Here is a 22,314-nt window from a genome sequence, read left to right on the forward strand (position 1 = left end):
TTGATGAAGTCCGAAACACTTTTTTTTTTTCGAAATTCTTAACTCCCTTCTCACGTCTGCCTTCGACCAACCGCGTTGGACCTGTTCAATGATGGCGGCTTTCTTCTTCATCGTGAGCCAACGAGGGGGCTTTGTGCACTTCAAAGGTTCGGACGAAGATGAAGGAGCAATCGGTGCCATCGCTGTAAACGGCGAATCCGCTCGAATAGCGCAGTGCAAAACAGCTAGGAACTTGGTGGATGCTCAAGGTCGGGGAACGTGATCACTGAAGATAGCACGCAGCAGCAAACAATCGACAATTGCAGAGTTGACAAAACAACACATGAATGAATACAGTGAGGTTAGGCTTGGCTAAGCCGCTAAGCTACGGCTGGCAATGGACACGCGCGGTTTCGAGGTTACGGCGGTTGACGGCGGTGCTGCTCATACCTGCAATGCGAGTATGGCGGGTTCGAGGATATGAAAACAACCAAAATGGCGGCGGTGGTGGTGACTTTGGGTCGGCGGTTAACAATAAATAGTCTGGTAAATCGGATGCCAAAAGGTATAAGCATCCAGAATTTCACACTTTTTAATATATTGACTCTTTGGGGAACTCGACGGTGTCTCAGATGAGTCTGGGAAATCGGACATGTCCGGAATTTCGGGCGTACGGGAAATTGTACGTCGACTGTAGTATTCATAGTACACAGCTTGCCCTAAAGTTGGTCAGATTGAGATGCAACTATATACACTTTACAGGGTCAACAGCATCTTCATATTTCAGACCAACTGATCTGGACTACCCACATGGCATTCGCACTCACTCACTTAGGCATGCCAAATCTATGCAATCTGACACTCGCCTCTTAGGGTGGGGACTGTGCAGCTCTCATATCCATGAGGTTTTTCGGAAGACGTGCAAAATATCTTGTCATGAAAAATTTTCACTCTGCAGTAGCTGATTGCACCACCATCAAGAAAGCACACCCTCGTTGATACTAATCAAAACCCACACAAGGCATTATCTGTCCTGGCTCTCAAATGAGGGTTGCCTTGCACTGAGAAAAAAAAACTGCCATCCTATGTTTTAAGAACACCTTGTTGGGACTCTCGGAACAAATGGCATTCATTTGCACCTTTTACTTTAGCTGTGTGAATTGCAAAATTTTAGGTGTGAAGTGAATCGGGTGTTGAAGTGTTAGTGTGAATAAAATAGAATACAGTGAAAGCTCGTGAATTCACACCTCATTAATTCGAAATTTTGGATACCGTAATTACTCGAATCTAACGCGCACCTTTTTTCCGGTTAAGCCAGTTCATAAATCGCATGCGCGTTAGAATCGAGTACGAACAAAAAAATTACGGTCAATCTATTGCCATCGGCAAATCCAAAATGGCCGCCCCCTACGTGCGTCGGCATGGCGCGTCGGCCATTTCTGCCTATGTGTTTCCCATGTGCGGCACTTCGTACGTGTGCTGAGGAGTTCGTCATCTAGTAGTGCATTAGCATCGACGGCGTCGAAGGGCCGACTCCAAAAACTCGAGCGCACCACGATGCCGCTTTTAAAAGAAAAGTCATCGCGTGTGCAGAAACGGACGGAAATCGGGCCGCATCGCAGTCGTTCGGAGTTCCCGAAACGTGCGTGTGGGACCGGCGGAAACAAAAGCAGAAGATTGTCGACAGCAAAGCCTCACGCAAAGGCTTCAGTGGACCAGAGCAGGGTCGGTTTTCGCAAATTAAAGAGCTGCTCGGCGAGTATGTGCTTGAGCAGCGAGCGGCACAGCGGCCCGGGGCGACAGAACTGCTCCAAGTGCGGGCTATGCAATTAGTCTTAGAAAAAGGTCTAATGCGGAGCCAGTTTAAAGCGAGCAGGTGCTGGCTAACTAACTTTATGAAGAGGAAAGGCTTTTCCCTCCGAAAGGGAACATGCATATGCGAAAAGTTTTGCGGAGGAGTACGATGAAAAGCTTCACAGTTTTCAGAGGTTCGTTATAAACTTGCGGCGCATTAACGGCTACTTGCTTGGGCAAATCGGGAATGCCGATCAGACGCCTCTTTACTTCGACATGCCTGGCACCACAACCGTCGAGAAGAAGGGGGCGAAGCAAGTTCGCGTGCTGACATCGGTCCACGGTAAAACTACAGTGACGGCAATGCTCTGTTACACGTCAGATGGGCACAAGCTTCGCCCGTACTTCATATTTAAATGAAAGACGCTCCCTAAAGGAGTCGTTTTTTCGAGTGGTGTGATCGTGCGGGCCAGCGAGAAAAATGGGTGCGCGTTGCAATCGATGTCGTACTTTTTTTTTTTTTCGCGGTGGAAATCGGGTGCGCGTTACAATCGAGGGCGCGGTAGAATCGAGTAAATACGGTAATTCGAAATGGTCGCCGCAGTCTGGTCCGCAGTGCATAGGAGACCATGTGTAAAACGAATCGTTAATTCGAACAGAAATTGCTGCCTTTACGGATAATTCGAAGCGCGCGCCACCGGGCGTCATCGTCAAACATTAGCGGTAGCTTTTACGGTCGAATGATAGGTGGCACGACCAGTTTTTTTGAGCTTCAAGTGGCCTCCGAGCAAAGTATGGCCTCCAAAATCCAGGGAGCAATTTTTTTTTTCGTAGCCCTTCCGCTATCTCAGCGCCTGGCACCACTTGTACGCGGGACCCACGGGACGCTGAGGAGTCGGCGGAGTAGTCCTAGCAGTCCTAGGCCGCTCCCGGCAGCGTCACTTTGTTCCTCGAGCACATTGTTCGTTCACGAATGATTTTGTGCGCGGGCGACAGGAAGGACTTCGGCATTACGCTGCTCACTGCCATGCACATGTTGGTGCGCGCATGGGAACAGGTGACCGCGACCACAATCGCAAACTGTTTCCGCCACAGTGGATTTGCAGCTGGAAGTGCGCAGGATAGTTGTGACGTCGACGTGGATGGGGCTGAGGAGCTCATGCCAGTGGCATTGCGCGACACTCTTCGGTGCGTACGTTTTGCCGATTATGTCGAAGTTGATACCGGTGCATCGGTGTGTGGTGCCCTGACTGATGAGGACATTATCGCTCAAGTAGCCGGTGCGCAGCCTGATACTGAAGAGGTGAGGAAGACGAAAATGACGAAGCGCCTGTGCGCCCGTCAGCTTCTGCGGTGATGGAGGCACTTAATGTGGCGCGTCTCTTCTTCAGTTTTGAAGAGGGTGAAGAGGATTCCCTGCGCCGCGTCCGCGTGCTGGAACAGGGAGCCGCAGCTGTGGCATTCAGAGAAAAGAAAGGGATGGTCATCACCGACTTTTTTGGCCAATAAATATTTTTCGTGCCCCCACCCCCGAAATCCACCCATTTTTTGCTCACTTTCTTTATTTCGAATTTTGTTTAATTCGAAATTGCTCAGCGTTCCCGTGGAATACGAATGAACGAGCTTTTACTGTATATTTAAGTGCCGTACTTACACGCGTAATAGGTGCACTTTCTTTCCAATGAATCTGACTCCAAGACTGGGGTGCGCTTATTACGCGGGGTAAAATTTTCGAAAATTTTATATTTCACCGCAGCATAGACCGCTGATAATATATGCTTGGCCCAAGTCACGAATATCTGCATGTCAGCCAAAACAACCTTCTTCATAGGCTACACTAGCGTAAAACGTGTTGAGCATGCAGTGTCTCATGTGCGAGAATCGAGGCATGCGATGCGGTGGGCATTTCGAAAAATTTACATCAAAATACCTGCGTTGCCAAGAAAATGAACACGAATAGAAGAAAACAAAAAGCTATAAAAAGAAAGCGCCATCGTGGAAGTTCGCCAATGACGATTCAGACCACCTAGATTATACGCATGATCACAACCGAAATTTCACGTGCTGAACGGTACCGATCATTCAATTTCACAGGTTTGCGCGCCATATCCAAGACATCGCAATTCAATCGCGAACCATCATTCGGGCGTTACAAGCGCTACCTGTGCCACATTCCTTCAAGTGACCTGCAAAACGGGCGTTTCGGACCGGCCCACCAGACACCCATCGATTGATAGGTTCTGCTTATGTGCATTTCAGACTTCCTAACAAAGACCATCGGGGAACCACACTTTGTACTCGCAGTCGAACACATTTTTTTAAACGTCGGGTATAGTGGCCGAGCTTACTACGCAGAGTTGTTACTAAGCCTAGCTAGCTCCACTCTACGGAGCTAGCTGCTACGAGACGAATGAGAACTTTCCGGGCAAAGACATCGCGCCAGCGGGCTATCCGCGGTGTGCTTCATCATACGCAACTAATGAAATCACCCAATGGTGCCTTGAAACAATGGTTGGGCACACTGCACATCAGCCACAGACCGCCCAGCTGAGCTCGTCATGTAGCAGCAGCACGTCCACCCTCGAAATGCGAGACCCAACGCGTTGCGCAATTATTTGTCGTCGCTGAGCATAAGCATATCAGCATATTGTACATCATCATCAAATGCTGCCATCTAGCATATTGCGTGCCGACTTCCAGAACTCTGAATTCGGGCATATCGAGGTGAAATAAAGCACTCATGATGCAATATTAGGTGCGCTTAGAGCCATTCTTGGTATCGCCACAAGTTCTCCTGAATCTTCTGAAGGAATGAAAGCACCGCAGATTTACATCATCATCATCATCAGCCTGACTTCGTCCGCTGCAGGACAAAGGCCTCTTCCATGTTCTGCCAGTTAACCCGGTCCTGTGCTTGCTGCTGCCAGTTTATACCTGCAAGCTTCTTAATCTCATCTGCCCACTTAACCTTCCGTCTCCCCCTAACCCGCTTGCCTTCTCTAGGAATCCAGTTAGCTACCCTTAATGACCAGCGGTTATCCTATCTACGCGCTACATGCCCGGCCCATGTCCATTTCTTCTTCTTGATTTCAACTACGATATCCTTAACCCCCATTTGTTCCCTAATCCACCCTGCTCTCTTCTTGTCTCTTAAGGTTACACCTACCATTTTTCTTTTGATCACTCGCTGTGTCGTCCTCAATTTAAGCTGAACCCTCTTTGTAAGTCTCCAAGTTTCTGCTCCGTAGCTAAGTACCGGCAAGATACAGCTGGTATATACCTTCCTCTTGAGGGATGGTGGCAATCTACCTGTCATAATTTGAGAGTGCTTGCCAAATATACTCCACCCCATTCTTATTCTGCTAGTTACTTCAATCTCTGGGTTCGGCTCCGAGGGTTATTACTTTCCCTAAGTAGACATAGTCTTTTACAATTTGAAGTGCACTATTACCTATCTCGAAGCGCTGCTCTTTTCCGAGGTTGTTGTACATTACTTTCGTTTTCTGCAGATTAATTTCAAGACCCACCTTTCTGCTCTTCTAACTCCGTAATCATGAGTTGCAATTCGTCCCCCAAGTTACTCAGCAATGCAATGTCATCGGCAAAGCGCAGGTTACTGAGGTACTCTCCATTAACTCTTATCCCTAACTGTTCCCATTCTAGGCTTCTGAAAACCTCCTGTAAGCACGCAGTAAATAGCATAGGGGAGATTGTGTCCGCCTGCCTTACACCCTTCTTGATTGGTATTTTGTTGCTTTCTTTATGAAGCACTATGGTAGCAGTTGATCCCCTGTAGATTTATTCTGCAGATTACACCGACCATTAATGAAGGGTAGTATATCAGAGGTGAGGTGTGTGTGTGTGTATATATATATATATATATATATAACCGACAATAATGCCAAGGAATGTATAGTGGAAGTTATTAGACTGAATTGTAATGTAAATGAAGAAAGAAAAGTGGGTGAAAAGATAACTTGCCATGAGCAGGAACCGAACCTGCGACCTTCGAATAACGCGTTTGATGCTCTACCACTGAGCTACCATAGCGACTCTCCCCCAGCCGTTTTATTGGGTTTTTATGTGGATTTAAACGTGGGAGTGTCAGTCAGCACCACCTGTAGCCATGGCAGCGAGTGTTATCTTTTCACCCACTTTTCTTTCTTCACATTTACATTACAATTTGGTCTGATAACTTCCCCTGTACATTTCTTGGCATTATTGTCCGTTAGATCTAATAATATTGTGTCAAAACACGGAAAAACAAGCCCTTAAGTATACACTTCTTTCCTTTATATATATACATACACTCGAACCTCGATATATCGAACGGCGCTGCGATCGCGAGATATATCCAGAATTTGATATAAAAAAATCACGAAAAAAATTCAACAGCTTGCTAAAAACAACCAACGACCCGATCAAGCGTGGTGCAGTAAATACTCACTTGAAGATTGAAACATAGTATTTATTGCTTTCGTATAAAATATTGAAAAAGAGTAGCCTGCTTTTTGTTGGCCATGGCGTGTTTGACGACTGCGTCCTCAATATAGTCCAGGCGATCCATAAGTGATAGGCCGGTGCCTTCAATCGCGCCGCAGTGGTGGCGCACAAAGGCCAAGGCAGCTACCTCAGCTGACGTCGAGAGCAGGGCACCATCAGCGCTTGCGGGATCCACCTCAGCAGAGTCTTCATTTGGCTTCTCAGCAGTAGCTTCGGCGACAATCTCCACATCCGTGAGCTCCGCCGTTGTACCAGTGATGTCATCACCTCCAACGAAGTCTTCGATGCACATGCTTTGTGGCTCGGCACCTACAAAGCTCTCCAGCTTGCTCCACGTTTCGGCGAGCTCGTTTTCTTCATCTGCGCATGCCAACCCAGCTTCCTCGGATTCTTCCACTGATTCCTCATCAGTGCGACCAAAGCCCGCATGCCGAAAGCAGTTGGCTATCGTCGACTGCTTGACGTTTTCTCACGATGCTTTGAGCCTTTGGATGGCTCCCAAGAGATCGATCTTCAGATCTTGGCCCATCCGGAGTTTTACGAACAGAATGTCGATCAGCCGAGGCTTGTAGTTACACTTAAACGTGTGGATAATACCCTGGTCCAACGGTTAGAGCTTCGAAGTAGTGTAAGGCGGCAGGAATACCACTTCAATGTTGCTCAGCTGGGCGTCGGTGTGGTGCTCCTTGGTATGCGTAACTCATCCGCAACGCTCGACTTCTCGCCATTCTCGACGCACTGTATAGCTTCCAGTTTTGGAGCAAAAGTCAGGGTCTTCCGTTTCTTCGCGTTTGCAGCCATCACTACACACACCACAGCGCGCGACAGGCCTAAGTCCGAACGCACGAACACTGCGAGCACAACGACCGATGCCTGCCGATGCTACGGGGGAGGAGCTTGCAACAAGTGCGCAGTGTGCCGTTGACACCATAGAGACTGCAACGACTGCAAGCTGCAAGGCTGCGGCGCGCGTACGCCGCTACGTTAAAGTGGCGCTCTCGGCGCCATCGATGTGTGCAGCATTCGTAAACGCCCGCCGCTCTACGGCTACTTTCGAGAGTTGCGGGAAAGCTCGCCGCCTGTCAATGGAGTGCGGGCGGTTTGGGGTGGCTGAGTTCGATATATCCATTATATAACAAACTTTGTTTGAAATAAAAAATCAATAATGCATGCGATTTCCCGCGTGATATAGGAACCGTTCGATATAGGCAATAATTCGATATATCCGTATTCGATATATCCGTGTTCGATATATTGAGGTTTGACTGTGTATATATATATATATATATATATATATATATATATATATATATATATATATATGAGATATAACAGACAGTAATGCCAAGGAATGTACAGGGGAAGTTATTAGAACCAATGGAATCTAAATAAGAAGAAAGAAAAGTGGATGAAAAAATTACCAACTGTGAGCAGGAATCGAACCTACGACCTTCGAATTACGCGTTCGATGCTCTAACCACTGAGCTATCACAGCGGCCCTCCCTCCATCCACTTTTTTGGGTTTATCTGTGAATTTAGAAGTAGGAGCGACAGTCAGCGCCATCTATAAGCCAAACAACGAGTGTGAAAACACTCTTATGCGCATGTTTGGCGTCACGTAGCACGTGAACTTATTATGAGCGGGCAGCTGATTAATTGTCCCTCTTATACAACCTAAACACACCAAGTCTGCCAGTACGAGACCCTCGTTCAATGAAATAAGGGAAAGAAGTGTATACCTAAGGGCTCGTTTTTCCGTGTTTTAACACAATATTAATGAGATATAACAGACAGTAATGCCAAGGAATGTACAGGGGAAGTTATTAGAACCAATGGAATGTAAATAAGAAGAAAGAAGAAGGAAAAGTGGATGAAAAAATTACCAACTGTGAGCAGGAATCGAACCTACGACCTTCGAATTACGCGTTCGATGCTCTAACCACTCAGCTATCACAGCGGCCCTCCCTCCATCCACTTTTTTGGGTTTATCTGTGAATTTAGAAGTAGGAGCGACAGTCAGCGCCATCTATAAGCCAAACAACGAGTGTGGAATTACTGTCTGTTATATCTCATTAATATTGTGTTAAAACACGGAAAAACGAGCCCTTAGGTATACACTTCTTTCCCTTATATATATATATATATATATATATATATATATATATATATATTGGACTACATCACACTGAAGAATCAAGACAGACAGCGAGAAAGATGGCGTGGTTCTGGGATGTGGGGCTCGCTCTGGCTTGCCATCTCGGCTTAGGCTTGGCGTCGTGTATATTTGTTTGCTGTAACCTCGTTTCTCTGTGTGCCCTCCCGTAACATTTTGGTGGGGGGGCCGGGTAGCAAAGCACGACGCAACTTCGCAGCGGACGCCAAGTTGCCGCTTCTAACATGTCTAACGACAGGGATGCTGCGCCAACAGCCACGCCTCGCGCATTAACGGCACCCACCTCACATGTGGTCATTGTGACCACTACTCCACCCTGCGATCCTGGCAACTTTTCGGGCGACGGCGAAGACGTCGATGAGTGGCTTCAGCTCTACGAGCTCGTGAGTGAAAACTACAGATGGGACCCAACCGTGATGCTGGCAAACCTTATCTTTTACTTGAAAGGTCCGGCCAAGGCGTGGTTCAATAACAATGCAGAAGAGCTCACCAGTTGGGATGTCTGTAAGACGAAGTTGCAGGAGTTGTTCAGCCAATCTGCCGGTTGCAGGCAGGCCGCTAAGAAAGAGCTTGGTAACAGTGTCCAGACATCCACGGAGTCTACCTGGCCTATATTCAAGATGTCTTGACCGTCTGCCGTAAAGCTGATAACACCATGACTGTAGCCGACAAGGTTGCACACAAACTCAAGGGCATCGCTGATGATGCCTTTGGCCTTCTTGTATTTAAAGGCTGTTCGACAGTTCAAGACGTCATTAAGGAGTGTCGACGCTTCCAAGAGGCTAAAAGCCGTTGCATCGCCCACCACTTCACCGGTCTTCCTAACACCGCAGCAACATCAACTTGTGAGGACCTCCGTCTGTTTTGAGACCCAGCCCAATCCACCCTCTGCTGACATTACGAGGGTCGTTCGACTCGAAATCGAAGCGATGTCACCAGCACCCTTGAGGGTCCCGACGCCGAACGATCCTCAGCCCACCATATCCCTCATACAGAGCGTCGTGCGCCAAGAATTGGCAAACGCGGGCCTTCAGACGATTTGTTTTGTGCACCGGCCAGATATCTGTCTGCCTACCTTGAACACACGTCAGCACTACCGGCGTCCTGCTCCACATAACCGAGATCCAAACGCATGGAGGACGCCTGACGACAGGCCAATTCGCTACAGTTGCGAACGAGTGGGACACATTTTGCGTCATTGCCTAAGCATGTGGACCTCGCCCTCGCGCACAAACCCAAACTTCATAAACTTTGACACATCAGCCTGCCCTTCTGGCCAAGAACCGACTCCCGTGATGACTCAGCTCATTACGACATGACTGCTACGACCAATGGCCAGTACAGCCGCTCGCCTTCACCACGACGTAGATTCCTGCGGTCTCCTCCGCCACCTTGTTCCCCATCCCCGTCCTTCGCCCGACAGTTTCCTTCGGGAAACTAACTCGTGCAGCTCCTGGAGGTGACGCTGCTGCTACGACTTGCCCTACAATTCCTCTGTTGACCCTCCCGACCAACTAGAACTTTATTGATGTAAAAGTGGATGGTTTACCTGTTAAAGCTTTAGTCGACACTGGTGCCCAAATTTCTGTTATGAGCTCGCACATTCGTGACCACTTAAAGAAAGTCTTGACTCCAGCCTCTTCACGGTGTGTTCGTGTTGCTGATGGCAGTGCAACTGCCGTCGTTGGTGTCTCCACAGCACGCGTTGCTATAGCCGGACATCAAACCTCCGTCCTCTTCACTGTTCTCATCAACTGCACCAATGATGTTATCTTCGGTCTAGACTTTTTGTCCGCCTATTCGGCCCTCATTTACTGTTCAGCTAGCACGGTGCAACTTGACCTGCCCTGTACGCCTGATACGCCCAGTCCGCCCCAAGTTCGTCTCTGCTCTTCTGAACATGTCCTTTTGTCACCACAAACATTAGTTTGTGGTGACAACAAGCCCATTAGGGCTTACCGAACGATTCAACCGGACTTCAACTGACATGCTCTCCATGTACGTCTCCTCTGACCACCTAGACTGGGACGTTGCATTGCCATTTGTCACATTTGCATACAATTCCTCATGCCACGATACCACTGGGTTTTCACCATTCTACCTCTTATTTGGCCGCGACCCAACTCTACCTTTCGACACCATCTTTCTGGCAGCTGTCGATTCGCCGACTGAATACGCCTGTGACGCTATCACCAGAGCTCACAAAGCACGAGAAGTCGCTCGGGAGCGCCTCATAGCATCGCAAGAGCAACAGAAGCAACGTTACGACACACATCATCGTGACGTCTCCTTTGCCCCGGGTTCACTTGTGTTGTTGTGGACACCGACTCGGCATGTTGGTCTCTCTGAGAAGCTGCTTTCCCTGTACTCAGGACCCTACCGCGTCTTGCGCCAGGTGACCGACGTTACCTATGAGATAGCCCCCGCTGAGGTCATCATCTCCAATGTCTACAGACATTGTTCATGTCTCCTGACTTAAGCTCTACTACTCCGCAACATCATAGAAAGCACCGAGACGGTGCTTCTGCACTCGGGGGTCATGTTACCAGACTACATCACGCTGAAGAATCAAGACAGACTGCGAGAAAGACGTCATTCTGTGATGTGGGGCGCGCTCTAGCTTGCCATTTCGGCTTAGGCTTGGCGTCGTGTAAATATATTTTAGCTGTAACGTCGTTTCTCTGTGTGCTGTCCTGTAACAATATATATATATATATATATATATATATATATATATATATATATATATATATATATATATAAATCTGCTCAAATTCCTATTTCCAATGTTTTGGCCAAAACAGCCTGTTATTTGGGATCAAGGAATGGACTGTCATACTGAGAGGACCACTCTGTCTTTGTACCAATAAATATGATTCAAGGATCAAATACAATAAAGAGTGCTAGTTATGTTAGGGATAATATCAATACAAGAAAGCTTGTAAATTGTTGCAGTATATGGCCTAATCAGATTACGATGTTTTTCTGTCATGTCTCTTATGATACTTCATACAAAAAACAGAAAAATGTTTTTTGAAGTCAGAAAAGCTTAAGAAAAAAAATAAGTGGAAAAAGGGCACAATAAATGAAAGACCACATGTGCAAGAGGTTTGACGTCGTAAAACATGCCAAAGCTGATATTCTTTCTGTGTTTTAGGAAAGCACGACACCTCAAATTAAATGCAGTGCATACAAGAAACTGTACATTCCAAAGTACTTGAAAGATTATGACCCCTGTGCCTTTTGATAATGGAATATCGTTGGCACAACTTCTAATGTCGTTTTCCCAAAATTACTTTTTTGGCTGTGAGGCTGCTTGTTTTAGCCTCACAGCCTCTGGAAACACTCATCGTATTTCCATAGATCTTTTTATTTATAATGTAGTATGTGAATGAACTTCTGCGGAGGATACCAGCCTATTTTTTATATATTGTGTTTTTTATTTATGATACCTAGTCAAATTTGATAGAAAATATTTTCAGTAAGGAAATTAAAAAAAGAGAGCTCTGTCACCCCCTGAGTTATCAATCTGGGAATCATCATAGTCAATTTCACAGTTCCAGCATTTTTTGAAAGTTCTCTAGACCAGGAATAAGGGAACCATGTGCACTACTCTGACATACCGTCGTAACATGAGAGCCAGTGAACTTAGCTTCATGAAGTCTTACCGTAAAAACTGGAATGTATGTCGACGCTGCCAACTTTGAATCTCTGAATACAAAATTTTTAAATATTGCAAATTATCGTGGCATACCCTTACCTTGGTAAGTACGCAATACGACCAGCTGCTTTGTGGTGACATTTCTTTTTATTTGGACACTAATTATGTGTATTAGTTAAACACCAAGAGTCCACAAAGTGCCGTCACTCAGGCTTGCCTTAACTTGAGTCCGACGGCGTCAGTTTTTAGCTAGCAACGCGACAGAGGGAATCGTCTTCCGCTCCATTCAATGCGCTGTTGATGCGGCATTTGCAGAAAGACTTGCAGGCTATCTCTTCCGGGAGAGATTTTTATGCTGACGACACCCAGAAACAAACGGTTGAAAGCGCTAGGCGTCGTTCGAGCGAGCGATAGCTCTTCACTTGTGCCCTCGTGAGCCCAGAGTCGTGTGCTGTCTCCAGAGTTTTTACGAAGGTGCACTCCGCTGTTACGGATAGCGACCTTGCATGCAGCTCGCGGATGAATTTGATGAGTAGCGTTACGAGTTAGGGGTGTACTGCAACCCATCCACGAAACGTGTAGGCTTTTTGTTTTTTCCCCTGCAGCATGTGATGCGCTGCTTTTGGCTCTTCCAGTGTCGGACGCTTTTCTTTGATACACCGAAATCTTGTTATGCCGTAAGGTTGCTGTGCACTTCGGCGTACTCAATAGCGTGTTTCTTAAAGCCTATCGTAAACTGCCATCCATTACCACTCATTTTTAAGGAAATAGAAAAAAGAAAACAGCAGGCTGACAGCAAATAACCAAGGCAAATTGGGTTTCTAGTACACTAAAGGTTTTGCCTAGCCTTGCCCCACGACTTCACCTGCCCCATTGTTGCGAGACTTTCACTTTTTTTTTTTTTTGCCAATGACCGGTGTATAAGACAAGAGTCGGCTATTTTGTTACGTTTTTTTTTAGTTCGACCTGTATTTCGGTTTTTATGGTACATGGTTCTAATGCTTTTGCTGTGAGTATATTCTGAAAATTTCATAGCGATAAGGAAAAAGTTGGTATTTGATGGTAGCCTCTCCCCTTGATGTAAGAGGGCATTGAATTGCAACTGTGCAAATATGGTACAGAACCACTGACCACGGCCATGTTTAGGTTGTGCCTATTATACACAGAAATAAAAAAAACTGATTTTTCGTGACCAAACTGGGGGTGCACCTTTTACGAAAGCAAGTACGATATTTCTTGAATATTTGTAGAATATTTTTCTAATACCTTAAAGTGAAAAAAGTTAGAGAGGACTCCTAGCAATGTGAAAGTGTTTGTTTTGGCTACGTTGATGGAGCGTTGGTGGGGTGGCATATCATAGTTGTCTCATGAAAAATGAGGCAATGCAGAATGGTATTTATGTACATGGTTTAATGCAGCCAAAGTGTTGCAGACAAGACTTTACACATGAAAGGCAAAGTTGCTATTTCCTCAGCCTCTGCTCCTTATTCAACATCTCTGGAGGCCCGAACAATGGAGTGGACAAAAGTTTGCTTCTTTTCAAGTCGTAGTTCCAAATCTGCCTTGTAGATGTGCAAGAAAATCAATAATTTTGGATGCTAAATATTTTCGGTGACCAATTCTTTATACTTCCTGCCCAAATTCTAGGTCCAAAAAAGTGTTCATCAAGCCCACACTTCTGCCACATCTATCATGTCTGCTGTATCAGTTTGCTGTATCGCGGTCTGTTGAAAGGGAACTTTGCTCTATCAGTTTAATACACAAACCAGACTCAGGCTGAAGATTAGTCCATTGTATCCAAAAGGTTGTCGTACACGGGTTCGTTATAGTGAGCATAGACTGTAGTATGGCAAAGGTCCTCGAATACTGTGGTAAACTTTGTGTGCATTTTTTTATTTACCTTTATGTATTTACCTTTATGCAGGAGGCTGGCGGATGCGCATTGCGCTGGCCCGTGCACTTTACGTCCGACCGCATGTGTTACTCTTGGACGAGCCCACGAACCACCTTGACTTGGACGCTTGCGTCTGGCTGGAGGAAGAACTGAAAACGTGGGTAGATTACATGATTAGCCAGTCAGCATTTTGTCCACGTCGCCTTTGACAAAACGTTTTTGTGGCATTTATAAAAGCTGCCTGTGAGTTGTAGGCTGTACAGTACAGACTCTTTATAATTTCCCTTTTCGACATTTCATGCCTTGTGTGGCTTCAATTTATTGATACGGGAAATGATTAGTAAGCTAACACTTGTCTGGTTAAAACTGCACTCTGCTCACAGGAATGCAGATCAGCAGGGCTGCTCAAACTCTGCCCCACTACAACATTGTCGTCTTCGTCCATTCCATGTCATTTCGGTACCCATGCCAAAGGTACTTTTCCATAGCCGTGGCAACTCTGCCAGTCGCCGTGGCCACACGATGCCAGCCGCCGGCAACACTGGCTCGAATTTAGAAGTTCCGTTTTCAGACTAGAAACGGGCCCAGAGCAGTTCCACATGTGCTCGCTTCTATGTCGCACATGCTCGCTGTTCCTGTGCCTGTGGTTAGGATGGCAGCCTTCTGCACTTTTTCTGCCGTTCAGTGAAGTGTGTAAGTGTGGCTGCTTGGCTTAGGCGTAATCCGCGCGAACTATAGGTACCGCGTTGTGCAGCGCTTCCGCCCGACAGCACCTGCCGTGACATGCGTCCCTATATTCAGCTGTGGACATGGTGAAGGCAGCTTGCGCAACTGTGACGACTACATGTGGGTGAAACTGTTTCCGTGACGCCGGCTTTGTTGATGTCGAACTCGATGCCGAGCCTGAAGCTTTTGAAGAGGACCACTCTGGGGGTAATTTGTGGCAGCGCGTTGTCAACTCCCTTATGGAAGGGCATGCGGGACATCTGTTGCGATTTCATTAAGGCCTATAATGATGGTGACACTGCTGAACAATGCACAGATGAGGGCACGGCAAGAGCGATTTGGAGGAATCGAATGGTAAGGACGTCAAACCTTTCGAGCCAATGGCCACAAGTGAGCTTGTAGCAATTGGCTACATTAATAGCCTCAAGCAGCTTGTGAATGCCATGGGCTTTGGGGAAGAGCCTACTGCCACATTAAATAAACTTGAGACCATCGTTGTCGCTTCTGCGATTCGAAACACAAGTATCACGGACTTCTTTAGGGAAAATATTTGTGTTTTTACTTCCAACTTTTTTAAAGCTGTGTTTAATTTACATGGGGCCTGCTTATAACGAACCTCCATATAAGGGATTCCCCGATATAATGATGTTTTCTATTCATCGTCATTTCTTCATATAAGCACATCTATTTGCAAACTCTTATGTGAGAAAGTAACCGGGGAAGCAACCTTGATATTGTTACGTAAAATGAGATGGGACGTGACAATTTGCCAGTGTATTTACACTGATAAAATCGGAGCGCAGCACACAGAGCGAGTAAACCAGTCCTCTTCTTCGTGTTCTGTCCATAGAATGGTTCATCTTTCGTGTGATAGCTACGTAGCATTACCCCCAGTTGTAAAAGCACCGGCTCTGTGCACTTCATACGTGTTCTTCAGAAGGAGGGCGGTATGGTTTCAACCTACTGACGTGGACTACGTCACTGGGGGTGTTTGCAGACAGGTTAGTCGCAGAGACTGGAATGACCTCATAGGTAACGTCCGTTATTTGTCGTATGAACGATAAGGTCCCTTGTACTGAGATTGCAATTTCTCTGACAACCCAACACGACGAACTGGGCACCAGGGAAGAACTAGAGAACCAGCTGAGAAGTCAACGTCGACATGCTTACTGTCGCAGAGAGCCTTCTGGGTTGCTTGTGAAGCCAACAGCCTAGAACGGGCAATCTGACGTGCGTGGTCAACACGAGTGATAGCATCACGGGCGTATTTGCTCAGCGGAGGTGCAGTAGTGGGTAGTAGGGTGTCCAGTGGTAAGGTCGGATTACAGCCATAGAGCATATAAAATGGTGAATAACCTGCGCGGTATCATGACAAGATGAATGATAGGCGAGTAAGGTCGGATTACGGCCATAGAGCATATAAAATGGCGAATAACCTGCGCGGTATCATGACAAGATGAATGATAGGCGAGTAAGGTCGGATTACGGCCATAGAGCATATAAAATGGCGAATAACCTGCGCGGTATCATGACAAGATGAATCATAGGCGAACGTCACGTGAGGTAGTGCTAGATCCCAGTCATGGTGGTCAGATGAGACATACATCGAGAGCATGTCCGTGAGAATGCAATTTAGGCGTTCAGTAAGGAAATTTGTTTGAGGATGGTAGGAAGTGGTCAATTTGTGTTGCGTTGAGGAAGAGCGCAAAAGGTCGCCGAGTACACGTGACAAAAATGCACGTCCACGATCGGTGAGCAATTGCCGAGGAGCGCCATTGTGTAGAATAACATCGAGGAGCAAAAAGACGGCAACGTCGGTAGGACTGCTGGTGGGGCGCTCTAGTGATGGCAAACTTGGTCGCATGGTCTGTAGCAACGGCGACCCACTTGTTCCCAGAGTTTGATGAATACAGTCGAGCCTGCTTATAACGAACTTGAGCCTGACGCGGCATCCATTTGCTGTATGCCGAAGTTCGTAATAAATGAAACGCAGCTTTTAAGAAAGTTGCGAGTGAAAACACAATTTTTTCGCCCAAAAATGTCGGTGACGCACATGTTTCGAAGAGCAGAAGCGATAAGGGCGATCTGCAGCGTGCTCTTCGCCGAGGCCCGTGGCATAAGCTGCATGAGGCACTGTGGCTCTAAATTTTCATCATTCTCACAATCTGATTTCTTCAAATCGCTCTTGCCGCGTATTTCATTCACAATGCCCTAATCCATACACTGTACCACGGTGTTGGCATCATCATCGACCGTAATGCAACCATCGCAACAGATGCTCTCCCACCTGCTCTCCCATGTCGGGGTCGACGACACGCTGCCACAAATTGCCGCTGCAGTGGTCCTGTTTAGAAGCTTCGGGCTCGGCATCGGGCCCGACGTCAACGAAGTTGGCCTCTCAAAAACAGTTTCACGCACATGTAGCTGTCACCGCCGCCCACGAAATATTCACCATCTCCACAGCTGAATACCGGGACGCCCGAAGAGGCAAGTTCGCTGTCAGGTGGTCAACAGCTATGATCAAGCGCCATGCAACGCGGCACTAATGTGCGGGTCACGCCCAATCCAAGCGGTCCCACTTTCGGCGTTTTGTTGAGCGGCAAGAAAAAGCGTGCAAGGCCTCGCGTCTGTCATCCTGAACACACAGGCACACTAAGAGCGAGCAAGACGCGCACACGTGACACACATGCCAGAATGCGTGAAACAGCTCTGGGTCTGTTCCTAGTCGGAAACCGAAACTTCTGAATTTGAACCAGCTGGCTGGTTTCGCGGAGCGGAGGAGACTGGTGAAGGAGTTCTTATCAAGAGAGCAGAGCAGATTTGCAAAAGAAGGGCAAGGATTTGTGATAAGGTGAAGAGGGGAGGATACGGTGGGAAGGTGACCTTGAACACGCGGGAAGGAGGTAGGTCAGGTAGCTTGCTTGAAAGGTCCCCGAATCGTGCAACTCGTGCGTAGAAAAGAGTGCCTACGCGCGCAGAGGTCAAAGGACGGCCGCCTGGATAGGCGCACGCGGCGGTGTGCAATGCATCGGCGGCCGTAGTCAAAGGATCGTTCTGTCGCCCCAGCAGGTTTGCGTGGCCTCGCAGACTTCAATATTTCGCGATTCGTTTTGCGCAAATTAACAGCCGCTTTTACGCTTCCGCATGCACGCTGAGGGCATGCTGAGCCGAGTTCGAAGTGAGCGAGAACAAGTCCTGAACACGAAACGAACTTCGAATTATCAGAGGTGGGGTGAAGTAGCGTAAGCGCGTGCACTAGAACGATACGATAAGACAAGATGCAGACGATCGCATAGAGTTGGTGGCCGACGATGTCGGCAAATGGTCTGGTAACTCCAGGCCGGCGATACCAACGAAAGTACCAGCGATCAAAAACAGGGGAGATGGCCGACCGGTCTTCAAAAAATTGGTGGCAGTGTAAAAACATAGGCCTCATCAGGCAATGCGGGGTGCTCAGAGCGGGGGGGGGGGGGGGGGGACACAAATGGCGAAGGGGTGCGTAACATAAAGCGTCCGGAAAGAGCGGCAACTAGAGGGACGCAGAGGCAGGGTTGGGGTTTAATGATGAGAATCTATGGGCCCCTCGCCGATGCCTGATCGGTAGTTGAAAGTGGTTTCCCGGAAAGTCGGCAGAGCGCCGACTCTGTTCGCTGTAACCTATCGGCGGTGCTCGGAGATGTTCGTTGTTATTGGGATTTTGTGGCATTGAAACAATGCATATTGTTACCGAAGAGAGACGCCGTATCGACGAGGCTGTGGATGAAATATATTTCAAACCAGCAGCAGCAACGGCGTGACTGGTAGACTAGACATAGAGCGGAGACCACCCTTCGTCTTCCTCGTCAGGCACACATGCGCGTCACCCCCTAGAATCTCAATTTACATTCATGTAGCAATATTTTCACGGTCACGCGAATATTGTTCGTTTTAAGTGAAAGTTAGTTTTAAGTGGGGCCGTTATATGTGGGCTCGGCTGTAAAACCAATTTTCTCCATGGTCAATCTATGAATTTCGCCCCTGATTTTGGCATTTTGACACAAGGATGCACCTACCGGGGGTGTGCTTTCGCTGATGAAGCACAAAGCGGTGGTGGCGCACACGACGCACCAGGGGCAAACCAGTGGGCGTTAATGCGCACGGGTGAGTTTGAGGCAGACAGGTAGGCCTACGCCCTACGAGCCTATATCGCTGCTTGCCACTGCGGGCACTCGCGCAGATGTGCACTCCCTCTACAAACCAAAAAAGAAAGTACTCTGCACTACAGAAAAAACAAATTTGCCACACCTCTCATTTTGTGCTTGACATTTTTGCTCTTGGTGGCATTTCGTACTGTACAGGTACAAACGAATCCTGGTGATCATATCCCACTCTCAGGACTTCCTGAACGGCGTCTGTACAAACATCATTCATCTAGACAACAAAAAGCTCAAGTATTATGGTGTAAGCTTGTCCTCTACTTGTTTACTTTGAGAACAATCCCGCACAGGGCACTGCTGCAATGGTGTGTGATGGTCGATTTGCTCTCTCTCTCCCCGCACTCTAGGGTAACTATGATGCCTTTGTGAAGACACGCATTGAACTTCTGGAAAACCAGATGAAGCGCTACAACTGGGAACAGAGCCAGATAGCACACATGAAAGTAAGTAAGCCATTTGATTAGTTTGGTGTAACAGTGTGTTTCATAATACAGCACGGACTTCGGTTCTTTTAGAATCCAAAATCCTTGTGAATACCGTATTTACTTGCGTGATGAACCCACCCTTTATTTTTTTCAGAAATATTGATGCCAATCAGGCAGAAGGATTTATAATGCAGGGCAACAAAAAATAATAATAATCAGGGATTTTTAACAGCAAAAGTTGCGCATGACGATATTAAATAACTCGCTCTCCAACTGCTGCTGGTCTTCAATTCAGTGGCAGGAGCACAGAGCCCTGTCAGAGAACTTCCCCTTCGCTTTGCACAAGGGGAAACTGTCCTTGTTTTGGCCCACGAAATACCGTCACGAACCTTTTTTTTGTAACCTGAAGCTGTACATGTGCTATCTGTGCAGCCGTACTTCACGTGCCGGAACGCATGCGGCACACAAGCGAAAAAGCGTATCGGCGATGCTCTTTCGCCCTCCGCTTCCGTGAGGCAGATGTCCAGGCATGTGCGGCGCGGCTGTGTGGATAGCACATGTACCAGCCAACGCGCATGGATCAATACTGAAAGTGTTGTCCAGCCCGCCGGTTTCCATGTTTCAGTGCATGCTCGGCCAACTTGAAGTTTAAAACCGACTGTGTTGCTAGCATACCGGCCTATCGTCTACAAAAATGAAATGTCGGATGGCGACTCACGCACATTGCAGTTGCGGTTTGTTTTTAAATTAATTTTATTTTTTCCTTTCTTTTCATGCCGCTGTGCTTGCGTGGCGCTATAAGCAGAAGGTTTCTACTTTCTATTGCATTCAACAAATGGTGCTCTGCCGCAAAGGCATGGCTTAAATTTTGATCGACATTGTCTGTGTTCGCACTACTCGCAGCTTTTTAGCATGGTTGTTAATAAACTATGTTTTGGCTTCTATTGAATCATTATTTTGTAATATAAAGGCATGAATTTACATCGTTTGGATTTTCAATGGCACTGGCTATCACACCAAAATAAAATGTGCACATACAGCAAAAGACTGATTCTTGTTTTTTTTTAAAGGACTAAGGTGGGGATGGGTTCATTATGCGAGTGGGTTCATTACGCAAGCAAACACAGTATCTGTCTCTGGTAGTATTCAGGTACTTTGTATCTTTGAATGCATGTTGCAGTACTCGAAATTGTTTCATCAAGAATTTAAACTTTTCAGAGTTTTAGGTACCATATCTACTCCATAATTTGTGCAAGTTTTTTTGCGATTTTGGGGCTGAGAGAAGGAGGTGTGCAAATTACGCAGGGATTTCACGAACGCATATGCGGTAATGTGAAGTGGTTCTAACGTGCTCACATTACAGAAAATAAAATTAATTGGAGCACGAACGAAGTGTACTTGGCCCCGTCGCGATGGTCTAGTGGCTAAGGTACTCTGCTGTTGACCCACAGGTCATGGGATCGAATCCCGGCAGCGGCTCCTGCGTTTTCGGTGGAGGCGAAAATGCTGTAGGCTTGTGTGCTCAGATTTGGGAGCACGTTAAAGAACCCCAGGTGGTCGAAATTTCCAGGGCGTTCCACTACGGCGTCTCTCATAATCATATGGTGGTTTTGCGACGTTAAACCCCACATATCAATAAATCGATCAACAAAGTGTACTTGTTTATCTAACAGAATTAGCACGTATATTAACCAGTCAGATCCGATCACGCTCGGTCTAGTCGAAATTGCTGATCGAGAGGTCGAATTGAGAACCATTGTCGCGGCCTCTGCCGCCGCCCTCCCAAAGCACATTGCCCTCCGTTCTGTCCAGCGTGTCCGAATGTCCCATTTTCTCGAAGCTCTTTTTGACGATGCTGTGAGAAACTAGGTCCCACAACCCGGTGATAACGGAGGAACTATGCAGTGCACATGCCGTGGAACCCCTATTATAAGACTTGTAGGGGACCACACAAAACCGTGCTATAATTAGGGCTTCGCATAATCTAAACTAAAATTCTAGGCCGTGACACTCGGCCATGCCCAAAAGCGTTTACAAACTGCCTGAATAAGCCCACGGCACGGCCTTAGGCTTCTGCGAGGAAGGTATATATTAAATTATTCTCGCCAGTGGCAGCTAATCGCAGCATTGCTTAGTTAAAGGAGGTGTGAGTGAATCATTATTCTCCAACTTAAAAAAATATTTAAATCTACGTGCATCTTTCTGCCAATGAGTAGAGTCCAAAAATTGCCAGCTCATGGAAACAAACCCGAATTCATGTTGCCAACAGCTTCCTATCAGAAGAGTGAGACACAGTGTCATGGCTATCACATAATGGCGACAGACCATGAGTTGTAGAATACCTTCTTGCACGACAGAGCTGTGCGGGTTCCAATTTGTTGCTTGTGAAGTGCAACTAGTGGTTTCGTGCTTTTATTGTAAACAATAATATCAAGTGAAAGTAATTTCGGTTGCACCAGTCCGTTGGAAAGATGACCAAAGTTGATCATTTAGAGAAAGGTTTTGCATGGTGAAAACAGCTGCGTCGCGACCTTATGCTTGTGCAAGCCTGTGACTGCAAGTGCGACAAAGGCAAGGAGATCAGCTGTATCTCAACCAATAAAGCTTTCCACAGACCGAAAATGCGAAAATATCAGAGTATAGGCCGGCTGAAGCTGCTCTGTGTAGATAGAGCTTGACTAGGTAACGACCTTGGATATGTACGCACGCGATCGAGGCGTATGTAAAAGAGCATGAACTTTGGGGAGAATAAATTTTCCATTCTAAGAAGACATCTTGTCTCTCTACTTTTCCAATCGTCAACCTAGGGAAACGCAAGTTCATAGTTTGCTCTCGTGTATACATGGTGGCTGTTTGATTCAAGTAAACTTTTTTTTTTTTCTTTCAACCGGAATCTGAAAGTAATTGAAAAATGCGGGGTGGGCATAAAGCTGCATCGTATAACCAAGGTATTTAATACATCA

General features: G+C 46.9%; 1 protein-coding gene, 1 non-coding gene and 2 pseudogenes across 2 annotated transcripts in view; 2 read left to right on the top strand and 2 right to left on the bottom strand.

Moving 5' to 3' along the window:
• Window positions 1-22,314, top strand: part of LOC119178777 (ATP-binding cassette sub-family F member 2) — a 63,644-nt gene that overhangs the window by 20,304 nt on the left and 21,026 nt on the right. The window contains exons 6-8 of the mRNA XM_037430020.2: window positions 14,035-14,161; window positions 19,068-19,170; window positions 19,274-19,369. Coding sequence (XP_037285917.1) covers window positions 14,035-14,161; window positions 19,068-19,170; window positions 19,274-19,369 — 326 coding nt within the window. The remainder of the gene's footprint in view (window positions 1-14,034; window positions 14,162-19,067; window positions 19,171-19,273; window positions 19,370-22,314) is intronic.
• Window positions 6,242-6,926, bottom strand: LOC142785151 (uncharacterized; annotated as a pseudogene).
• Window positions 7,699-7,771, bottom strand: TRNAT-CGU (transfer RNA threonine (anticodon CGU)). The gene has a single exon. It is a non-coding gene; the product is annotated as a tRNA-Thr (tRNA).
• On the top strand, window positions 14,470-15,457 carry LOC142785152 (uncharacterized; annotated as a pseudogene).

Source organism: Rhipicephalus microplus, unplaced genomic scaffold (assembly GCF_043290135.1).
Source record: "Rhipicephalus microplus isolate Deutch F79 unplaced genomic scaffold, USDA_Rmic scaffold_18, whole genome shotgun sequence".
Taxonomy (NCBI): Eukaryota; Metazoa; Arthropoda; class Arachnida; order Ixodida; family Ixodidae; genus Rhipicephalus; species Rhipicephalus microplus.